General features: G+C 36.0%; 1 protein-coding gene and 1 long non-coding RNA gene across 26 annotated transcripts in view; both read right to left on the reverse strand.

Moving 5' to 3' along the window:
* The window catches only part of LOC141405841 (guanine nucleotide exchange factor DBS), a 457,151-nt gene that overhangs the window by 362,508 nt on the left and 70,561 nt on the right, over nucleotides 1-24,082 (reverse strand). For 5 of the 25 annotated variants that reach the window (XM_073990612.1, XM_073990614.1, XM_073990605.1 and 2 more), the window contains exon 1: nucleotides 2,098-2,405. The exons of 15 other annotated variants lie outside the window; for them this stretch is intronic. Coding sequence is in view for 4 of the 10 variants with exons in the window: in XM_073990615.1 (XP_073846716.1) it covers nucleotides 1,622-1,661 (40 nt within the window). In the remaining 6 variants the exon portion in view is untranslated. Of the gene's footprint in view, nucleotides 1-1,621; nucleotides 1,914-2,097; nucleotides 2,407-24,082 lie in introns of those variants that run through there. 5 more of the 25 variants (XM_073990615.1, XM_073990610.1, XM_073990611.1 and 2 more) reach the window with 3 other exon arrangements.
* LOC141405843 (uncharacterized) lies at nucleotides 6,652-7,190 on the reverse strand. The gene is made up of 3 exons (XR_012413271.1): nucleotides 7,105-7,190; nucleotides 6,968-7,010; nucleotides 6,652-6,709 (listed from the first exon to the last, which is right to left on the reverse strand). It is a non-coding gene; the product is annotated as an uncharacterized lncRNA (long non-coding RNA).

Raw genomic sequence — 24,082 nt, forward strand, 5'->3', positions numbered from 1 at the left:
TGTCTGAATTTGGTATCCCCGCAAAGCTCATCCGGCTTTGCAAAATGACTTTAACTGACACGAGGTCCTCAGTTAAAATAGGAAAGAACCTCTCCGCCTTTCGTGTGATCTCTTTAACATCCTGCTGGAAAAGGTTATACGAGAGGCAAACGTCAAAAGAAGTGGCACAATCTACGCCAATAGTCACATGTTACTTGCTTATACTGATGATATAGACATCATAGGCCGATCAGTAAAAGAAGTAACTGATACCTTTATGAAGGTCGAAGGAGAATCTGCTAAAGTGGGTCTGGCGGTAAACGGTGAGAAGACCAAGTTGATGGTGTCGACGCGCAATGCGTCCATTGAGCTCGGACCGACTGTGGAAGTTGGTTCCTATAATATTGAGGTAGTAAAAGACTTCGTCTACCACGGCACCTCCGTAAACACAACAAACGACATCAGTTGTGAAATAAAAAGAAGAATTGTATTGGCCAACAGATGCTACTTTGGTTTAAGTAAGCAGTTTAAAAACAAAGCCACATCTCGTCAAACAAAAATAACGCTCTACAAAACACTGATACTACCCGTGCTGATGTATGGCTCCGAAGCCTGGGTACTTGCGCAAGCAGACATGGCAGTGCTTGGTATGTTTGAGAGAAATATTCTTCGAAAGATCTACGGACCAATCTGCGTTGACGATGAATATCGACGTCGCATGAACCACGAGCTGTATCTGCTGTACAACGACATCAATATTGTTAAACGTATCGAGATACAGCGATTGCGTTGGCTAGGCCATATCATAAGAATGAGCGATGATGACCCCGCTAAAAAGGTGTATAAACACGGACCGCTTGGCGGTGCACGCAGAATTGGCAGGCCAAGGAATAGATGGCGCAAACAAGTGGATGATGAGATGAAAAGGCGCGGTATTCCAGAAAGCGAAGCAACAAATAGAGAGAATTGGAGATCTTTTCTTAGTTCGGCCTATAGAACAAATGTTCTGTAATGGGCCAGCTAAGTAAGTAAGTAACATGACCTCAGAAGGAGTTTTGGCATTCAATGGACTCCCACAAAACAGAAATTATGCTTCAGAACACCTGCAAACATTTTTTGTCAACCTTTGTATCACAGTGTTATTTTTGAGAAATAGCCGCAAGCGTGCTCTAATTTGGTTTAGTCACGATATGTACCAATGCATTCCGAAGGTTATCGAATTTTAGCTTAAGATACAGATTTATTGCATTATTTCTCAAGGCTTTAAACCACTTATGTATAATTTAACATTAAGTTTGTTGTTCTTATTTTATTAGTAAAATAATACAGACTATGTTCCAGAACCAGAATAACCATTTTTGGTACTTCTTATTACATATTTTGTCTACACAAACAATAAAAAACTATGGGAATTGAATTTTAAACAATTTCATTTTAAATTACAACCAAAATCATAGTGACACTGAAGTAATAATTAATATTTCTACACCATAAAAAAACACCGGCAACATTAACTTGTTAATATTTCTTTCATCACTTTGGGCATTTTGTGGAAACATTTATTAATTTTCATTTGCTTTTCAACATATTCCTATTCAATATGTTTTTGTTTGTATTGAATTTATTTCAATGGGTATCTTACAGATACGTTTTTTCTTTGTAGGAAAACAGCCACACTTCATTTTGAAATTAATTTCACTATTTTCACTTTATTTCTTGTAATTTTTTTCGTCGATTTAATCACGAACACAAATCGAGTAGAACAACTTCCGTTTTAGAACGTTTGGCCGTTATCTGTTGAAGTTTGAATGCAAATCTCAAGAACACTGTGTTGCATCTGATGGTAGTATACATCTGTTGGATGGATGGCGACAATTTTTGCATCTCAGATAAAAATGCTGCTAATTCTTGGGGGCAATAAAACAAAATACAACAATTTCTTTTTTCTTCATTTTTATCTCTTGCCAGCCAAGCCATGTGATAATAGAACTATTATTTCTCTTCTTATTTTGTATAATGAATATTATTTTGCATACAAATAGCAGCAACAACACAATAATTACAACAACAAAAGCACTATAAGGGAATAAAATTAGAACAAAAACCAACATTATGTACCAGAAAAGAAAAAATTCCGGCGTTTTCATTCACTTTCTTCAACACTTCTGATGGGGGGTTTTAATGTGGCTGATTTTATTTTTGTTGTTATTATCTTCTTCACAATTTTCAATTTATCGTTTAATACATTTATTTTTGATTTTTTTAGATGCGCTTTTAATGTGTAGTATTCATACGCGTCGTTAGTCGATGGTTGGAAAACAAAATTCAAAAACGCTTCGAATACAAAAACGTGTTACTTTCAGATACGTTCCGTGTGGTACTGTAGGAAAAATTGTTTCTACACCGGCAAAGATCGCCAAACTCCCTGAAAAATACACAGAAATGTGGATAAGTTGTGCTCTCTCTATCTCTTCTTAATTTCGTTCTCTCATCCAACAGTACACAAACACGGTTGCCACCGGGTAAAAAAATTTTCTACCAAAATTTTCCGAAAATGTTACCAAAAAGTTACCAACAAATTAAATTTTCCATTTCATTTTTTACACATCAAACTATGCATCGGAAACCCTGTAAAATGTTTGTATATTCTAGATCAAGGCATATTTATATAAGGTAAATGCTTGAATTACAACAACTTACAAATTTACAAAAACAACATTGTTGTTATGGGGTCGTTCTAAAAATTTTCTCAGGAAAAACATAAATACATTTTAAAAATCCTCGAAAATATAACAAATTTGAACCAAAATGCAAATATAAAGCATACTGAACTGTCGCAGGTCATTGTTATTACACGATTACGATGAAAAGAAGTATTTTATGGTAGCAAATTTCGATGTTTCGAATTTCATGAGTAGACCCTATTACATTTTGAAAACCAATGGTATGTTCCATTACTGCTAGAATCTACTAATTTTTACTATTTTTGTCGATAACATAAAGGAAACAAGTTAAGAAGCTTTAAGTTCGGCCGGACCAAACTTTTTATACCCTCTACCATAAAATACTCTGAGGTAATATGGAATTATAAGTTTTCTTTTTGTTGCGAAAGTACCCATGCACAAAATTTTAGCTGGAGAAGTCACTTGACCACTGGAAACCCTAAGTACCAAATTATAGTCTATTCGGCCGGAACATGTAGCTAAAAACTTCAAAATACCGGAAATCAGATGGTACCGCTATATGGGGGCTACAAGAAAACGTGGACGTATGCCCATAATTTATGGTGGTGAAGTTTCTTGGTCACTGGAAACCCTAAATATCAAAATGTGGCTAAAAACGTCAAAATATCTGAAATCGAGCGGTACCGCTATATGGAGGCTGTACCCAACCGTGGACCTATAACAATAACTTATGGTGGAGAAATTTCTTGATGACTAGAAACCCTAAATGCCAAAGTAAAACTAATTCGACCAGATCATGTACCTAAAAACGTCAAAATACCGGAAATCGGGCGATACCGTTATATGGAGGCTATATGAAACCGTGGACCGATATATCCCATCTTCGCACTTGATCTAAGTTCAGACCAAAAACACTTGTAGGAAATTTCAGCTGTAGCTCAACTCATTCGGAAGTTAGCGTGATTACAACAGTCGGACTTAAAATTTTACGCCGATCAAGAATATACACATATACTTTATATGGTCGCAAATGATTATTTCGATGAGCTACTAACCGAATGACAAACTTGATATACAAATGTCGTAGTAAAAAATAGTAGTTTCATGCAGGTTCTGGAACAGAGCATTTATAGTTTGTTCAATCAAGCCTTAAAAAAGTTACCAAACCAAAAACGAAGTTACCAAATTACCAACCCTATAAAAAGTTACCAAATTTGGTAATATTCTACCAACTGTGGCAACCGTGTACACAAACACACCAAAACAAGCGCCCCAACCACCCCTTAACCCACCCATAACAAAAACAAAACATTTTCCTCTGACCAACCGACCAAAAGTATGGGGTGCTCTATGACTCTCCCGCATTCTCTTGAAATCTCTTGGTGTCAGGGATGGAAAAATGAAAATTTCAAAAAGTACTAAAATGGTACTTTTTTCAGTGAAATGGTAATTTTTATTATTTTTTAAGGAAAAAATATAAACATTTTTTATTCAGTAAAAAACAACAACAAAGGCTTAAATCTATGAAATCTAAAGAATGTTCCAAAATGGTATATTTTTTTATACCATGCTGGAGGTTATAATTAACTTTGTCATTCTGTTTGTAAAACATCGAAATATTCGTGGGAGACCCGTCTGTTGAATTCTATATACAGCACTCAATATTTAATATTGAGCTTTTTATTTGGTACAGAATCTTTAAGTTCTCCTAGGAAGTTTGGTATTGCAAATGGGCTCTATCGGTTCACGTTTTGATATAGCTCCCATACAACGCACGATGGGGCCAATAGCAGGTTTTCGAGGCAAAAAGTCAATTTTTGAAGTTAACAATTTGAAGAAAATGATAACGGATTTCGATTGCCAACACTCTGAATCACTAAAAATAAAAAAATAAATCAATCTGGTAACATCACATAGCGACATACTGATCTGACAATGGTGACATATTTTCATATGCATCGTTTTCCGACATTCATTATAAATAAGTACTGAAAGCATTTTATGCGCCAAAAGGAACATTTCAACGTTTTTATATTTTTTAAACATGGAAAGCTCTTTAATTGGTATGTAAAATAAGATTGTGTTAACAAATAATAAAAATGTTATGTGTGGTAAATGTATTTTTGAGGTAAGATGTGATGTCTTTTTGGAGTATTTTGCTTTGTTATCAATATGTTCTCTGGAGTATAACTCCAAAAAAAAAAAAAAAAAAAAATCTGCGCCTTTTCATAAAAATCTGATTTCAGATGTCGTAATCCTTAAAAATATGGACATTTTTATGTTTTGGTTGGAGAATAATCGGAAACTCATTAATGTTATCAATTGGATTTCGGAAAAAATTTAATGTACGTATATAATAATACATATATAATAATATATAATTTCAAAAATATCGCAGACAAACTTTGGCTTTTGTGGCGGAATCTTAGCCGATTTTTACATCATGGAACCTCATTTTATTAACTTATAACAAACCACAGACAAAACCATGAAATTTTAACATATGTATATAGGGGAGCTTTATCTATATCTGAAGCGATTTCAATATAACTTTACAAACTTATTTGTATCCGAATTCCGTAACATTTTCCAAATTTTATTGTAATTTGATGGAATTTGCATGCTTGGTCATTTAAATCGGGCGAACATATATATGGGAGCTATATCCAATTCTGAACCGATTTCAATATGATTTGTCAAAAATGTTTCTAGACCAAAATCCGTCGCACATTTCAAATTTCATTAAGATTGGACATACATAGCGGGATTGGTGCACCAAATACCTAAAATCGGGCGAAAATATATATGGGAGCAATATCAAAATCTGAACCGATTTCAATATAACTTGGCAAACTTATTTGTAGTCCTAATTCCGTGGTATTTTCCAAATCGCATAAAAATTGGGCAGAATTTGCGTGTTTGGTCCATCAATTGCTTGAAATCGGGGGAACATATATACGGGAGCTATATGTATATATGAACCGATATTAACCAAATTTGGCATATTAGTTTCTAAGCCCATTATAAGCATCTGTACAAAATTTGGAAGGTCTAGCTTACCCCAGTGATTTGTTGCCTCGAAAACCTGTCATTGGCCCCATCGTGCAACGGTACCTCCCGATTTTCGGTATTTTGAAGGTTTGAGCCATATTATCATACCAAAATTGTTGAAATTTGGTATTTAGTCTTCGTTGGGGCCACTAAACTCTTCCCCAGAAATTTGTCAGTGCCGGTTTACGTTCTGATATAGCCCTAATAGAACGGTATTTTAAAAGATTTATCCTAAGTATCCCATCGAAATTACTGAAATTAGATACTTTGTTTTCGTTTTAAATAGCCTGGAGCTGGCAAACTATCAATAGTCCGACTATCGTTTTGATCGCCGTCGTAAAGCCTTATTTATATTGAACTCTGAACTAATGACTTTCTTTTTAAATAATTCGTGACAGATAGTCCAAAAAAAATGTTTTGGTGGCCAATGTAAACTTTGTTTTTCGTCAGTAATCAAAACAATAATAGACTGTCGATAGTTGCAGATTCTCGTATTGGAATGTACTTCTATAATTTTATTATAATTTTAATCTTTAATTTTGCAGTTTTAATTCCAAATAAAATTTTTCTAGACTAGAGTATGGAAATGGTACTGAATTGGCCGCGGGGGTACTTCGGTACTTTTTATAGTGAAATGGTACTGAAAAAAGTACTATTGTACTGAATTTTCCATCCCTGCTTGGTGTTATTGTTGTTATGGGGTTGCCTCTCAAATTGTATAATTTTTAATTGAATTGAGACTCTCTATGGGAGAGTGAAGTAGAATTTGGTTGCTGTTTCTCGTTTATCTTTGTTATTGTTTCCAAATGTTCTTCTCATTGTGTTTTGTTTTTGTTATTTCTTTTTTCATCTGTTTTTTTTATCAGCTGTGTATTTTCTTTGAACGTTTTCACACGATAAGGTTTGACTGCTCAAAAACGTGGTTTCCGTTTTGACTCTCATTCGTAATTTTCACATCTAGTGTTGCGTTTATGAAGTCATTGTATACAAGCGTACTTTTTGAACAAAAAGAAGTACGGTTTTACATAATTGTACCAAAAAGGTTTATGTGTGTATTGTATTTGAAAATTAAAAAAGTAATTCTTGTGAATCCCATAAAATTGGGTAAAATGTATGCGTTGTTAAAATTGTTGCCTCATGCGCGCATGCCATGTAAAAAATAATGTAATAATTCTTACCACCTGAAGGTAAGATGATACCTGCGTTACCAGCGTAAATTTTTCAAGAAAGATTTTTATGAAATAGGGAAATACCTTTGTTATTACAGGTACATAGAAGTCATGTTTTGAAGAACACCTTTATTTGTAAAAAATATGATGAAACAGGTAGATAATATCTTACATGCTAGTGTTGTATGTATGGTACTTTATGTACGTTTTCGTTCACTTACTTCCACATTTTGTTTCAACACTGACACAATTAACGAATGAGAACCAAAACGGACAACGCATTTTTGAGCAGGCAAACCTTATCGTGTGAAAACCCTCTTTATTTACAGTTGATGCATGGGAGTCGTTGTTGGATACTTCAATAACAAATGAAGGGAAGCTGTTTTGGAATGATACAAATTTTAATGGTTTATTTGGGGCTAAATTAAAGAAGGTTCTTTTATGTACAAATAGAATAATTCGAATTACAAATGGAATAATTCGAATTACAAATAAAACACTTCGAATTACAAATAAAATAATTCGAATTAAAAATAGAATAACTCGAATTACGAATAGAATAATTGGAATTTCAAATGGAATAATTCGTATTACAAATGGAATAATTCGTATTACAAATAGAATAATTCGAGATACAAATGGAATTATTCGAATTACACTTGAAATGTTTCAAATTACAAATAGAATTCTCGAATTACAAATAAAATGTTACGAATTACAAATGGAATTCTCGAATTACAAATAGAATAATTCGAATTACAATTGGAATTCTCGAAATACAAATAAAGTGTTATGAATTACAAATAGAATTCCCCAGGGTTTAAAAGCCAGCATCTAAAAACATTAGCATTAGCTGTACACTTCTACTGCTACACAATATTCACACACACGGCTAAATAAGCAACCGAACGCATATTTATTTTTGTACATTTTTGCTTATTTCGTTTTTTACGCCTAATCTTTTTTTCGTTAGGCATAATCGACAACCAGGCTACATACAGTTAGGCAAGAAATGTATTGCAAAAACCAAAATTGTAGAAAATTTCATATTAATTGTTCGTTTATGGCAACAAATTATGTAAAAACTATACGGTTTTTTGTGCAAATCTCTTGCTATAGGTCCTTCCAACAATATTCCGTCAACATATGCAAAGGTTATTTGCGATTTATAACAAATACGGTCAAAAATAAGAAATAACTACTACTTGGGGGTGACAATAAAAGTATTGCAACGGGAAAATCAGTACTATAAAACTATACAATTTTTGCAAATTTTTGAGGTCATTATGCATTTTTATGACTTTTGCGGCTTATAATACACTAACAGTATTGAATGTAATAAAGTTCAGTGATAAAAAATGCCGTCATGGAGGGTCTTCAGACAGGTAAAAAACGCATGGGACCATATTAACAATAAACCATGACGAATAGGCCACAGACAAGTAGGCAAAGAATGAATATTTGACTCAATATGTATTGTAGGATAATGGAACAATGCAAAACAGTCCGATTTTGGCTTTGAGAACATCGAAATACCTCTGGAAAGTATATAGAAAAAATTGACACCAGTATAGAATTTTGGAACGACCTACGACAGAGCACTATTTCGTCTCTCAATGGTATTGATATGATTTAATTTTGACTAAGTGGATAGATATTATCCTCTGCTATCACAATAAATCCAAAAAATTGCGCCAAATCCAATAAAACCCATCAAATATGGAAATTAAACCGCTACTGGAGAAGCTGGAATACCGAATATTTGAGTACTATATTCTTTACCATGGAAAATAGTATGCGAAATTGGGTTCACGGATAAAATAATGATTGGGAAGACATCCCCATTGACATCATTAAGAAATATTAAATAGTCATTAGTCTGAAAGTCAGAAAAATAGATCCCGAAAGCTCAAACAAAGTCAACTACCACCATTCCAAAGACCACATAATGACATCTTAATCTTATTTGTGTAAATTGCCGATGTAATATAACAACACAAAACTCTTAAATACATCGGGTCAACATCCTGATATCAACCCTCATAAAATGTTTGGGTCCAATTTAACAAAAAACTCCAAAAACATTCTCCAACGTAGGATCAAGATTTACTAAAAATCGGGGAACCAGTATCCTTAGAGTGGAACATACCGAACCTAAATTTTTGGTTTAACTAAGCTCATTAATGCTCCAATGAATGTCCAAAGTGGATTAAGGAACACACCTTTGGTAATTCTCGAAGAAACCATCGATTTGGTAATTTTTGCAATACTTTTATTGTCACCCCCAAGTAGTAGTTAATTCTTATTTTTGACCGCATTTTTTATAAATCGCAAATAACCTTTGCATATTTTGACAGAATATTGTTGGAAGGACCTATAGCAAGAGATTTGCACAAAAAACCGTATAGTTTTTACATAATTTGTTGCCATAAACGAACAATTAATATGAAATTTTCTACAATTTTGGTTTTTGCAATACATTTCTTGCCTAACTGTATTTAGGAGTCGGCTGACCATTCGTCGCAGCGAATTAGCCAGAGAGGGTGTTTTTTTGTCATTAGAGTTGCCAACGCAGTAATAAAAAAGATGTCATTTAATGTCAAAATGCTCCCATCATATGGTAGAACCTAAAGAATACTATTTATTATTGTTTAAAAATAAAAAATATATTTTGAACGGCTTCACAAAAAATTCATATGTCCTTTGAACGAAAAAGTGGAATTAATTATATCGTGATTTTAAATGCATTACACTGGTAACCCTGATCTCAAAAACAATTGTTTGCTGAAAACATGGCTAAGCCGTTGAAACTTTGTTGCTTATTCTCTTTTCTGATATGTGTTGATCATGTGTGCTGCAAAATATGAGTATGCGTGTCCGATGCTTTTTTATTAAAGGAACAATATCAAATAGGATCAGCATCGCTAGCAATATTTTTGTGAAATTTGTTGCTACATGTTGCCGTTGTTCATTGTTGCTAAAGATATTTCGAAGAAATTTTAGCAGGCAAAGCTGCAAATATTCGGTACTTTTGCTAATTTGGCGTTAGCATTTTAAACCCTGGAATTCCCGAATTACAACTGGAATGTTTCGAATTACATGTGAAAACGGTGAAGAATAATTCGAATTACAATAGAATAATTGGAAAAAATATTACGAAATACAAATAGAATTCTCGAATTACAACTAAAATGTTTCGAATTACATCTGAAAAATGTGTATTTACAAATAGAAAAATTATTACAAATAGAATTACAAATGAAAACAAATTCAAATTACAAATGAAATAATTTGAATTTCAATTGAAATTCTCAAATTACAAGTTAAATATTTTGAATTTCAAATGAAATAATCAAATTACAACTGAAATTCTTGTGAAAATGGTGTAGAATAATTCGAATTTCAAATTGAATAATTCGAATTTAAAATTGAATAATTCGAATTTCAAATTTAATAATTCGAATTACAAATGGAATAATTCGAATTTCAAATTAAAATGTTTCGAATTACAAATGGAATTCTCGAATTACAAATAAAATGTTACGAATTACAAATTGAATTCTCGAATTACAACTAAAATGATTCGAATTATATCAGAAAAATTTATAGTTATCGTTTGTTGGGACACTTTCCCTATCTACTGTCCAATTTCTCAGGAAGTATGGACATGCCCCGAAAAAAAGTGTACCGCCATAACCAGTGCCGCATTCACAACACGATGCCAAACATTATAAAATGATCCCAGATAAGTCCTTAAGCTCCACTCTTTCCAAACTTTGTATGGGAGGTACCGAAAGTGTGGTCCGATGTAGTTAATATTCGTACATAATCCGAGTCAGTAAGAAACAGAGCTCCGATTTGTTTGATTTTAATCGCGAGTGCGAGCAAAAAGTCCGATTTGTTCGATTTAGTTCGCAAGTGGGAGTACTCGAAGAGTACATGTTCTAAAAGAAGTTAAATCTCCACCCATTTGTTCTATTTGGGTTTAAAAATAAGTGTTGGGGTCATAATGCTCGAAATATAGTAGGCAAATATTTGCTCCAGCGACCGGCAGTGTGCACTTACTGAGAACATGTGAGCGTAAATAATACATTGAAATTTTGCTCTCAGTAAGAGCACATTGCCGGTTGCTGAAACAAATATTTGCCCAATGTGAATGTGACCTTACTTTAGAGTTTAATCGAAGAGTAAAATCGAGCGAACCTCATCCGAACCTCCGAACAACCCTTTCCAAACCTCCGAACAGCCTCCTCCGAACCTCTGAACAACCTCATACGAACCTAACAACCTCCTGCGCACATTGCCGGCCGCTGAAACAAGTATTTGCCTAATGTAACCTTACCTTTAGAGTTTACTCTAAGAGTAAAATCGAGCGAACCTCCGAACAACCTCCTCCGAACCTTCGAACAATCATCACCGAACTTCCCCTCTCAACTTGTCCTTCCCACGTTCAGTCACAGCAACATCAAAACCTGTTCGCTAATACACACACACACCCATACACAGGGTGTTCCTGTGTCACCCAAATGGCCATAGAATAATTCATTTTCACTCGATTTTACTCGACTTTACTCTCACTCTATTTCGAGCATTTTAACTCTCTCTCGTATTTTCATTCAAAACTTGTACTCTCTAGTTCAAGTACTCGCAAGTACTTTTCATTTGCGAATAAAATCGAGCAAATCGGAAATATTCTTTGTGAGTGATGAAGAAAAATAGAGTATACTCGAATTCGAGCGAGTTTCATTCGCGAGTAGAATTCGATCGAATATTTTAGAGCTCTGTAGTGCGATTCTGTAACTTTTTTTAATAACGAACCGACATCGGTAGTTAACGAAAATATTCGGTTGAGTTAACGAATGTCCTATTCTGTAACTTTATGTTACCGATTGTAGAAATCGTTAACTCATACCGACGAATATCGATTGGAAGGAAATGTCAAATATTATATTTTTATATTAATTAAAATATATTTTGAAGCTGAAAACATTATTTCGTCGCGAATACAAAACATGAAGCGTTTAAGAAGGAAATAATTCAGACTTTTGAAGGAATGTGGCTCAAATGTGTGTCTTTTGGATGGCTACGGATGCCAGTAATGAAGCATTTCTTAATATGGTTTTATTGTGTGTGTGATTTAAAAGTAATAAAAGTGATAAAACCACCATTAATCTTTTTAAAGGCGCAGTTGTATTTTTTATTTAAAAGTTGGGATCATATTTTGGGTTGTGGCGCTCTGTATCAAAATTCAGCTGTGATATTTGACATGACTTAAGCCCCTTCAGTGATTGTGGATCCACGTTACCGTCATTTGAGTTTATATATTCACATATTCAATTCACGCCCACATTAAAAAAATTTATCATAGCGGAGAGTATGAAAAGTTCGAAAATCCAAGCTTATACGCCATGTTTAGCATTCTGATTGTTAGTGATGCTGGGTTTAAATCTATGAGATCATCACAGAACAAAGTAGGTTATAGTAATACTCTTCACGTGTCACGTACTATTTTATTCACGTCACGCGCCTCCTAGAAAGATAGTGTTAAGGACATTGGTATAGGTCTTACATAGCAGTACCACACTTGAGTTCTTTTGAAGCATTAGCTAACGTTTTTCCTTTTTAATAAGTAAAACAAAGGTTAGCGTAGTCTTCATACGTAGAGTAGTAGCATGGGGCAGCTTCGCCAATGTTGCGCCTTCGCCGATTTAATTGATGCTACATGTAGATCTTCCAAGGGAAAGTTATGAGTTGATCGAAGATCTACAACTTTCTCTTTGGTGATCTTTATGCAGCTTAAATAAAATCGGCGCCGGGGAAAGCACAACAGTGGCGAAGCTTCCCTCTGTTATCCTACATAGTTAACCCTTATGTAAATGCCTTAAAAAGATTTTTCTCAATAAGGCGGAATATACCTTGTGTACCGTCTTTATTGACATAGCATATGTTCATATAAAACGCCGTTGTTAAAAGAATTCAGCAAAATATTGCAATAATTTACTGTCGTTAAGACTTAACAACTACTTTTTTTTGGTTGTTAACTTAACAATAATTTTCGGTAATTAACGACAAAATTTACCGACAAAAACTGTTAAAATTGGTTACAGAATAGCACTTACCGAAAATTATCGTTAACTACCGACATTCGTCGTTAATTCTGTCGTTAAGGAGTTACAGAATCGCACTACTGGTAAGAAATACGTTTGAACCAAATCGGTTTCTCCCTTCTAGGGTTATCTCACATACTACTTACCCAGTATAGTTGGTGCCGGCAAGCTCTTTTGGGTCATTATCTCAAGAAGTATGGACTTGCCCCGAAAAAAATTAGGCTGTCGTAACAGGGCCTGCAAGAAATTCTTGTTGCAACAAAATTCAAAACGATCCGACACGAGTCCTTAAACTGTACTCCTTCTAAATTTTGTGTGGGATGTACACGAAGGCGTATACCGATTTAGACCATATTCAAACCTGATCTTTGCCTGGAAGTAATATTACCATATGCAAAGTTTTGACCAATTCGGTTACTCCCTTCGAGAGTTATCGTGTGCACCATTTTTAGCTTTTGTGTGGGAGGAACCGGATAGAGTGGGCCTACCTTCGAACTTTAAGTAAGTTTGAACAAAATACACATACGATACCCCAATTTTGAATCAAATCGGATGATCTGTTCGAGTGTTATAGTGCGCGCTCAGACAGACGGCCGGACATGGTTAAATCAACTTCAAATTGTCTGAAACGAATTTCGTCCAATCATACTTGGGGTCAAAACCATTAGGTCAAAGGTCTTATCTTTAGCCTAAAAACTGAGAGTATAATTAGATCAAAGTATTTTGAAGATTCTAGACTCATTATCCTACCAAAATAATCTAATTAATTGTCGGTATAAGGCCTCGTTTACCTTTGGGGATATAAAATATTCCGGCAGAGGATTGTCAGTACATGACTGCTTCCAATAGAACCGTCCGATATTTCTTTCTATTTTTCCTGTTGCACCAGTCTGGTCAACACAGACCTATGTACCGTACATAGAACGTGTGGGCGTGTAGAACCTCCAAGGTAGAGTTCCTCAGCGTATACATAGCGCCCATAAGTAGCTGTACTCCAGGTTTTAGGCCCACCATTAGCCCGCTTTTGGGAGGTTATAACCATCTGTTCTTGGGGTCTTCAATGCTCATCGTAGTTGTGGCATTCGCGCCTCGGAAACGACCAGAGGGGTATATAGCTTACTGAGCAAATTGATAGCTCTACGTTTTGCACGGTCAATGAAGACGCCCCTACCAAAATCAGCAGAGAGTGTCACAGTACGCTAGATATAACCATCGTGTCACCTGGTCTGACAACCGGTTGTTTCTCTAGAGTCAGACTATATCCCATATTTGTCTCCATCAGCAGACCGCCCGATTTCATCACCTCTGAACGCCGTACTTTCATCAATCATGGGAAAAATCACGTCCCAGAGAACTGACCAACCCTTTTGATGTTCAGGTAGCAGAAAGGATTTTATGGGATATCAAATTTCCCAACTGAGGCAGCAGGACTGGGAAATGAGCGTGATGAGCTTCGTCGAGCCAATCCGATTGGCACCTGAATTAGGGACCTGACACAGTTAATAGGCTGATCGATGAGCTGGATCAGCTGAAGAGCTGCAATATTGGAGCCGGAATCAGGCTATGGTCAAGTCATTTTCGAACCTTGGAAAGAAGGATGATGTTGCAAATGCCATCAGCTGAAACAGCTGGATGAACCAGGCAGGATTCGAGCATCTCACCAAAGTTCTCAACCTGTCGCTAGCCATCCATATCGTGTCCGAAGACTGGAAGAAGACAGGTGCTCCCGCTAGGGTAGCCAGGCAAGCAAGCCAGTAAGGGTTAATCATACAGGCCGATTTCGCTTTTATCGATAGTAGGAAAAGCTCTTGTATTTTACTCCGCACCAAGTTTGAAAGGTTTGATGATCAATTACATGTGTGGATGCCAGTCATACGTGAAATTCAGGAACAATAAGTCGAAGTCCCATATAGTGAAACAGTGAGTTCCCCAAGGTGGGGTGATGTCTCCGGAACTGTTTATCCACTACCTTTCCTGTGTTCCACACCCTCCAGACGGCATTAAAATCGTTACGTATAAGGATGATTGTACGATCTTGCCTACTACTTCAAAGCAGCCCGAGGAAATTTTTAGCGTGGTTTTAAATACATCATGCTATACAATACCACCCTATAGGTTAAAGAAATTTAATATTTTTGTTTCTTTGCAAAATAACAAAACATCTTTTGCCCACCTCAATGAGGTGAATTGACAATACAATTCCAGCTTTTGAGGCCAATCAATCCATCTCAAATGAATTGAAAATGGAAAGTGCAATGAACAAGTTAGTCAATGGAATTTCAATTAATTAATTTTAAGTCAAATTGTAAATTACCTTCAATTGACAACTAATTCGAAAAGTTCTGTGGGTGTTTCATCTTTTAAAGAAACAAAAGTAAGTCCCAATTTACATTAGGCGAGTTTACTTGCGGCAATTGTCAGTTTGTAGGTGAGAGAGGGTGCTGAGAGGCAAAGGGTTACCATATGCCTCACCTCTCTCTCCTACAAAATGACAATTGCCGCAAGTAAACTCGGCCAATGTAAATTGGGACTAAAAACAGCACAGAGTACTCGAAGTGTCTAATCACAGTATAAATAGTTTGACATTTTTGGATAAACCTGAGGGAGGTAATATTGTATGCAATTTACAACAAACTATGGAATTTTTCCATTTGTAATTCCCATCATGTTAGTCTGAAACTCGAATTTTTCCACTTGCGATTGGAATTTGAATTGATTTGTCCATTTTTTCTCCATTTCTTCAACTGCGGCTTGCCCCTTGTGATTCTGCTACCATCGACCATGACATTCAACTCGGTGCTCATCTCCGCAGTCCATGTGGTGAACAGAGTGGCGGGAAATTTAATGGCGAATATTATTAGCAGGTGGAAAAGGTGACAATATCAGGCAAATAGGAGTTCAAGCTTTCCCAAATGACATCAGGGAAGGTACCCGACGCTAAGATCGTAACAATCATCCGCATACGTTACAATCTCAAGGCCGTCTAAAGGGGGCAATAAAGGAAAGGTAGAGGTTAAATATCACCTGACCTTGGTGAAATCCCTGTTTCACTGTACGGTTGGCGTTCACACATATATAATTGCCTATCTAACGTTTCAATTTTGGCCAGAGGATAGTCTGCTCAATATCTTCAAAAAGCGTGAAGTGCTTGACTGTATCAATGACTTTTGATAAATCGACCGCCAGCAACACTGTCCTATCGCACGGCTTGTTCTGGCTGAGTCCACGGCTTATATGTGTGGATATGGTATGCAGCGATGTTGTCGTGCTCTGGCCATGCTGATAATCGGCAACTGGGTTGGTATTTCCGAGCTGGCAACGAGTAAAGTCTCAGGAGTCTTTGCTACAGGTGACATAATCGCTCTGTACGATTCAACTTTGCTGGAATCCTTGCTTGGATGCAGTAGCGGGTTCACTCAGCTCATTTTTCAGACTTCCGGCACGATTGTTAGCGACAGGTTGAAAACTTTATTGAGATACTCAACTCTCGGCTCATTCAACTGTTTCAGAATTTCAGCATTGATATTTTAGCAGCTAATATTCGGAACACCATCCTCGGCAGGAAGAAATCTAATAATACTCTTCCCTTCGCCCTGTCACACCCGGGGTGCTTGACAAACTGTCGATTAAAATAACTTGTGCACCTCTTCGGTTCAGTCAACGTTCATTTTTTCCAGGATTCGCGAGTGACTTAACCATTGCCCACAAATCACTTTTTCAGACTCCAATGTTGCAACTCTTCAGATGATTTAGCTCTTGTTCCGCTTATGCTTACCGGCCAGCCTCGTAACTTCCAGTGTCAGCTCCCTGACTCTGGAGTCACTGGGTTTGACTCGACGAAGCTCATCACGTGAATGGGGCGTCCTTATTGACCGTGCAAAACGTAGAGTTAACAATCTGCTAAGTCAGCACTATAATCCTCTGGGCAGAAGGCCGAATGTCACAACTTAGGATGAGCTTTAATCCCTCTATTACCTCGAGTACAACTATTTATCGCCGGGATATATACGTTAAAAAACTCAACCTTGGCAGTTCCACACCTGACTGCTACCCCCCATACTTTCCATGTATGTATGTGTCATTAGAGCCAGGCTCAAGTGAGAAAGGTCTGTAGGGAACAGACTGGTGCAATAGGAAAGCTAATCCACCCACCTCAACTTCTGGTGTTATCCTTCCGCTGTAGCCATTTCAATGGAATATAATATCCCTTTGGAGTATTCGGATGTTGCCGACTCAGGGATAATCGGGTGTGTTGATCGGCTCTGAAATGTTCCAGTGCTATAGGGATTGAGTTTGGTTAGTGGGAGCTGGCTATGAGCGTCAACCTGGAAATGAGCTTGGAGCTTGCTGAGACAGTGGCGCATTCTAGACGCCGTGAGTTTGATAAAAACTTTGGAGCGTGCCAAGCTCCAGGATCTTGCTAAGAGCTTGGAGCTTACTAAGCGATGTCTACGAGGGCTACTAGGAAAGTTCCTGACTTAATAATGAAAACCCGAATATTTATTATCAAAACAAGTTTTGTTGTTTTCTAAATTGACATACACTTTTACCAGCGCTCAAACCTATTGTCGAAGCACTTTTTCCACTTCGAATGAGATACCTTAAAAACATGGTTTTTGAAAGTTTCAACATCATCTTCTGCGAAAAAATTCATTTCTTTCTTCATGTGTGAGAATAAAAAGAAGTCATTGGGTGCCAAGTCAGAGCTGTACGGCCCGAATTGAGCGAAATACATAAAATTGGACAAAACCGACTACACCTAAACCTGGATATTGTGGATTTGGATAGTTAACAACATCGGGAGCGCCGTTGTATGGAGGCTGTATAAAACGTTAACCTGTACCGATAAATTTCTGAAGAAAAGTTTCGTAACTCCAGCGAAGACTAAATACCGAATTTTAGTTATTCCCATTGAATATTGTGGCTAAAACTTTCAAAATACCGAAAATTGGAAGGGATTCTTATATGGGGGGTATATAAAAACATGGAACAATACCGGCCATTTTCAGGTGGGAAGTTTTATACCACCAACGGAGATTAAATATTAAATTTCATCCGTTTCCATGAGATATTGATGACACAACCTTAAAATACCGAAAATCGGAAAGTACACTTCTATGGGGTTATTTGAAGAAAAGGGCTTATACTGATAATTCTCTTCCGCAATATTTTATACACCCATCAGTCATATCGGTGGTATATTGAGGCCACAACTTTCAAAATACCGTAAATCGGAAGGTACGGTCCTATGGGGGTATTTGAGGACGTCGACCTATACCGGCACATTTCGGCTGGAATGTTTCATACCTCTATCAAAAACTTAATACCAAATATCAGCTATTTTGGTGGAGAACAAGCTATATGTAGAAAATCGGGAGGTACCGTTCTATGGGGGCTATATGAAGACATGTACCTATACCGACAAACTTCAGGTGGAAAGTTTTATACCCTCAACGAAGACTAAGTACCATCTTGCAGCCATTTCCGTGTTATAATGAGGCTAAAACCTCCAATATACCGAAAATTGGGATATACCGTTCTATGGGGGTACCCTCCAAAACATGCACGTATACCGACAAATTTCTGAGGGAAATTTGTGTAGCCCGGAAAAAGACTAAATACCAAATTTCAGACACTTCGGTGGAATAATGAGGCTAAAAGCTTCAAAATACCGAAAATCGGGAGGTATCGTCCTATGGGGAATATATGAAGGCGTGGACCTATACCTAAAAATTTCCGGCGGAAAGTTTTATACACCCAACGAAGACTAAATTTCAGCCATTTCGCTGCGATAATGAGGCTAAAACCTTCAAAATACCGAAAATCGGGAGATTTCGTCGTATGGGGGCTATATGAAGGCGTGGACCTATACCGAGTAATTTCAGGTGGAAAGTTGTATACCCACAAAGAAGACTATGTACCAAATTTTAGCCATTTCGGTGTTATAATGAGGATAAACCCTTCAAAACTGGTAGTATAGCTAAAACCTTCAAAAATACAGAAAATTGGGAGATATCGTCCTATGGGGACTATATGAGGTCGTGTGACACATACCGACAAATTTCATATGGAATGTTTTATACCCCAAGTGAAGACTAACAACCAAATTTCAGCCATTTCGGTGGAATATTAATGCCTCAAACTTCAAAATACCGAAAATCGGGAGGTACCGTTCTATGGGGGCTATACCGACAAATTGCATATGGAATGTTTTGTACCCTAAATGAAGACTAACCACCAAATTTCAGCCATTTCGGTGGAATATTGAGGCCACAGCCTTCAAAATACCGAAAATCGGGAGGTATCGTCCTATGGAGACTATATCAAAACATTGACCTATATAAACATTTTATGGTAGAAATATTTCTTAGCCTGTGGAAACACAAAATACTAACTCACAACCGATTCTGTGGTCAAATGGGACTAATACATTTAAAATATCTTAAAGTGACGCGTACTATATATGGGGCGTTATATGGGGGCTCTACCAAAACGTCGACCTATATAAAAAAAACTTTGGTGGAAATGTTTTTTAGCCTCTGGAGACACAAAATACCAAATTACCACCAATTCGGTGCTCAAATAAGACTAATACATTCAAAAAATATTAAAATGCTTAATATGTAAAGGGTGTTTTTTTAAGCGCGATAGAACTTGAAATTGTAAAAAATAACACAAAAAATTAAATTGTAATCAAAAATTTTTTTATTCGAAAGATCAATACGTGGCATTAACATTTGAAAATGATTTCGGGCATATGGGCACCGCGGCTGTTCTTGACGAAGTGCATTCTGGACGTCCAATTTTTGGCCACTTTTTCGAGCACTGCTGGCCGTATGTCACGAATAACACGAACAATGCTGGCCTCCAAGGCATCAATTGTTGCTGGTTTATCAGCATAAACCAGTGACTTCACGTAGCCCCACAGGAAATAATCGAGAGGTGTCAAATCGCACGACCTTGGAGGCCAATTGACAGGTCCACTTCTCGAAATCAACTTATCGCCAAATTTTGATTTCAATAAGTCGATGGTTGCGTTCGCCACGTAGCGCCATCCTGTTGAAACCACATCTCCTCCGTATCAATGTCATCCATATTTTCAAACAAAAAATCATTGATCATGGTGCGGTAACGATCTCCATTGACCGTAACGCGAGCTCCGGCCTCATTTTTGAAGAAATAAGGTCCGATGATGCCACCAGCGAGAAAACCGCACCATACGGTGCATTTTTCTGGATGTAATGGAGTCTGTAGGGTCTCTTGTGGATTGATCTCACTCCATATGCGGCAATTTTGCTTATTAACAAACCCGTTAAGCCAAAAATGCGCTTGTTCAGATGGACGATTATGTACGCCACACAATGGTTCAGGAATCGATTTTCCTGGCCAAAAATCAAAATTTTGTTTTGTCAAAGATATTTAATTTCTATATGGGATTCGATAGTAAACATATTGAAACTAATGAGACCAAGAAATTAGGCCCAAATATTGGAAGGAGAAATACGTAATTTTCGCAAATTTCTGGAGAAAGACGAAGCTATTTCTCTGAAACTATAACAGTTATTGTATTCACTGTTTTTTGTAAGGTAGGTAGGATTGTGGACTTTGAAAATCGTTTTAGTAAATTACTGTAGCGTTTACACAACATGATATACAGTTGAACCTCGATTATCCGTGAATCGATTATCCGGGAACCTCCATTATCCGGGATAGATAAGAAATGTTGGTCTTTTTCCATTTCCTATATTTTTCGTTATAAACATTTGTAGCCGTCCCGTTCCGTCCGTTTAACACTTTTTTCAATTTATTGAAATTACATGGGTAAAAATGTGTGTTTTTCTATACTGTTTCCATATGAATTACCGTTTTTTGACACAAATTACAACTTTTTTGAGTATATGAGTTTTTATACGAATTATATAAGTTTTATTAAAACCCAAGGAGAATTTTTTTTAATTTTTGAAAAAATTTAATTTTTTTGTAAAATTTTTTTACCAATTTTTGAAATTTTTTTTTCGAAATTTTTTCGAATTTTTTTTTAGTTTTTTGGTAATTATTTTGGTAATTTGGTGTTTGACCATCTTTAATACATAGGAAGATATAAAAACCACAAAAACACTCATATTTTGATGAAAAATAGTTAAAAAACTCAAAAGTTTAACTTTGACCTTGAATTTCTCTGCAGCTGCCGGACCGAACTTTACCGCTTCTAATTCGTCTGAAAGCTGATTGTGTTATCTGCCTAACAAAAAACGAATTATGAATATATCTCTATCCGTTCAAAAGTTACAGAATGTTGACCAGGAAAAAACGATTCTGAACCACTGTGCGCCATACAAATGACGAAGTCGTCTATAAGTTGCGCGAATCGACGACTGATTTTCAAAGTAAATTTGGATAATTTCGTAGCGTTGTTCAAGCGTGAGTCTATTCATGATGATTTGTCAGAGTATACTGAAACAAATAAAAAAAAAAGTTTCATCAAAATTTAATTTTTTGTGTTACTTTTTACAATTTAAAGTTCTATCTAGCTTAAAAAAACACCCTTTATATATGGGGCGTTATATGGGGGGCTATACCAATACGTGGACCTATGTAAACATTTTATGGTAGATATGTTTCTTAGCCTCTTGAAACGCAAAAGTTACAACCGATTCTGTGACCAAATGGGACTAATACATTCAAAATATCTTAAAATGACGCGTACTATATATGGGGCCTTATATGGGGGCTATACCAAAACGTGGACCTATATAAACAAAATTTGGTAGAAATATTTTTTAGCCTCTGGAGACACAAAATACCAAATTACAACCAGTTCGATGGTCAAATGGGACAAATATATTAAAATTTCCTTAAAACGAAGACGAGTCACTCGTCACTTTGTATGGGGTCTATACGAAAACGTGGATCTACATAGCCCGCTTTCAATACCAAAAGTCCTACATACATATATAATAGATTTTACCAAAATTTCATCCACCTACTTCAATCCGTTCGGAATATAGAGTGATGTTCACAGACGGACGGACATGGCTATATCGATGTAGACTTGCACGCTGATCAAGAATACATATATGGCGAAAAACAAAAATTTTTTACAATCGATGAATCCGAGTTTCACCCTTTCAGAATTCGCGAACTGTTAACATATTCTATATAGTATGATATACATTCTTTAAACTGAAGTGTTTTAGGAGGAATCCCATAAGGTCGACCATTAACATTAATTTACGTGGAAGCTGTGTTGGCATCAATGTGGAAAAATAGGTAAAAATGGGTTGAAGCCAACAAGTTTTTTTATGCTCCCTTCCGATTTTAGGCTTAACCTTACATTTTATAGACATATGCCCAAAGAAAGACTCAAAGAATACTTCATGGGCAATATGATACTAGTGTATCATTTTTCGATATATCCACTGCATCCACCTAAAATTGATGCTGACATTTTGAAGCCGGAATTTCGGGGTTTTTTGAATTGTTTTAATAATTCGGACGCGCAACAAGATAATATTCAAAACTCACATTAGCATTATAAAACTCGTGATTCTACGTCGTTTAATGCATATCTCATGAGTGTGCTCCTTACAGCATCCTAGTAATTGGAGTCTAAATGTCAATATTTGATGCGTGATTTTTTTTAAAAAACATATTTTTTGCGTTTAAAATTTACAAGTGCAATTCAATTTCCTTTGTACCCCGCGTGAATTTAGTTTTTTTACGCGACGGTTCTAATGAGACCTTCCGCGATCGAATCCATCCACTAAAACCGCGGATATAGATACCCTGAAAATAGGAAAAGCAGCAAAAAATTATTTCGACAAATCCGCGTACTAAACCGCGATTTTCTTGAAATTTTTTTACGTAAATGGAATCCTTTATACGCGATTATAATATTTGCGAAAACGCGTGTCATAAATTACAGAGATTCGCGTGTAATATGGGTTTTTCACCAAAAATAGAATGTGGAGGCACATCCGCGGTTCTTGAAGAATCTAACTAAAATTGGTATATTTGGACGTATTTTTGATAGGCGCTGACGAAACCGGATGCGCATCAAAATCGTATGCACATTGCGCGACTTTTACCAACTTTAAGGTTTCTTGCAGTGTATGATGCAACTGGTGGCACACAATGGCCCCTGAGTGAAACATCGAAATATGCATAAATTTTGACAGAGATTGATTCGCTGTATCCAAAAACGGATGCGCATCAACCGACTTTAACTAATTCGCGAATAACAGGCTTTTTAATTATAATATTAATTGAATGATTGTAATTTCAATGTTACTCTTAATTTCCTACCCTTATAAGTTATCACAGTAATCAGTTAAACTCTCGCGATGGTAAACCATATGTTTTGATGAAGTTTTAACTGTATACATTCATTATTCTGTGGGATTTTAGCAAAATAGTTGGAGAACTCCCAAATATTTTTTTCTAATTTTTAGAATCAAACCAAAAAAATATTTGCAACAATATTTTCCAACAATAAGTTTTTCTCTTTTTATGTACCCAATCTCTATAAATTTGGTATCATATTTTTCTACGCATTGTCTAGATTCCGCATATATTCTTTAATTTATTTTTTGAGGGTTTGTACGGATTCTGGGACAGGATAATTTGGATTTACTTCAAAATTTTTTTATTATTTGTTGACTTTCCGCGAAAATAATAATAAATTTAATAACTATTTAAACATCTACGAATAGATATGGACTGCTGTTAACGATTTATGCATACATTTTCTCATAACAACAAAAAAGATATTTTTAAGTATTTTTTCTTTATATGAGAATAAAAACCGCTATAACTTTTGCGCGCATTGGCCAATTTCGTGAACGCGAGCAGATTTGAAACCGGATTTTTTTCCTTTACCTCTGTACAAAAAATCGTAGATGTGCTCGTAAAAATAATTTTTAATTTTTTTCAAATGGAATTGTAAAGGAATTTTGTTATTCGCCATATATAGTTTGTGGGGTCTGCAATGATTATTTCGAGTAGTTACAAACGGAATGACAAACTTAGTATACCCACCATCCTATGGTGGAGGGTATAATGAAGTCTGGTAGTGTAGGGTCAATGGAGATAT

The sequence above is a fragment of the Musca autumnalis genome, unplaced genomic scaffold (genome assembly GCF_047663935.1).
Source record: "Musca autumnalis isolate F117 unplaced genomic scaffold, ASM4766393v1 scaffold_5, whole genome shotgun sequence".
Classification (NCBI taxonomy): Eukaryota; Metazoa; Arthropoda; class Insecta; order Diptera; family Muscidae; genus Musca; species Musca autumnalis.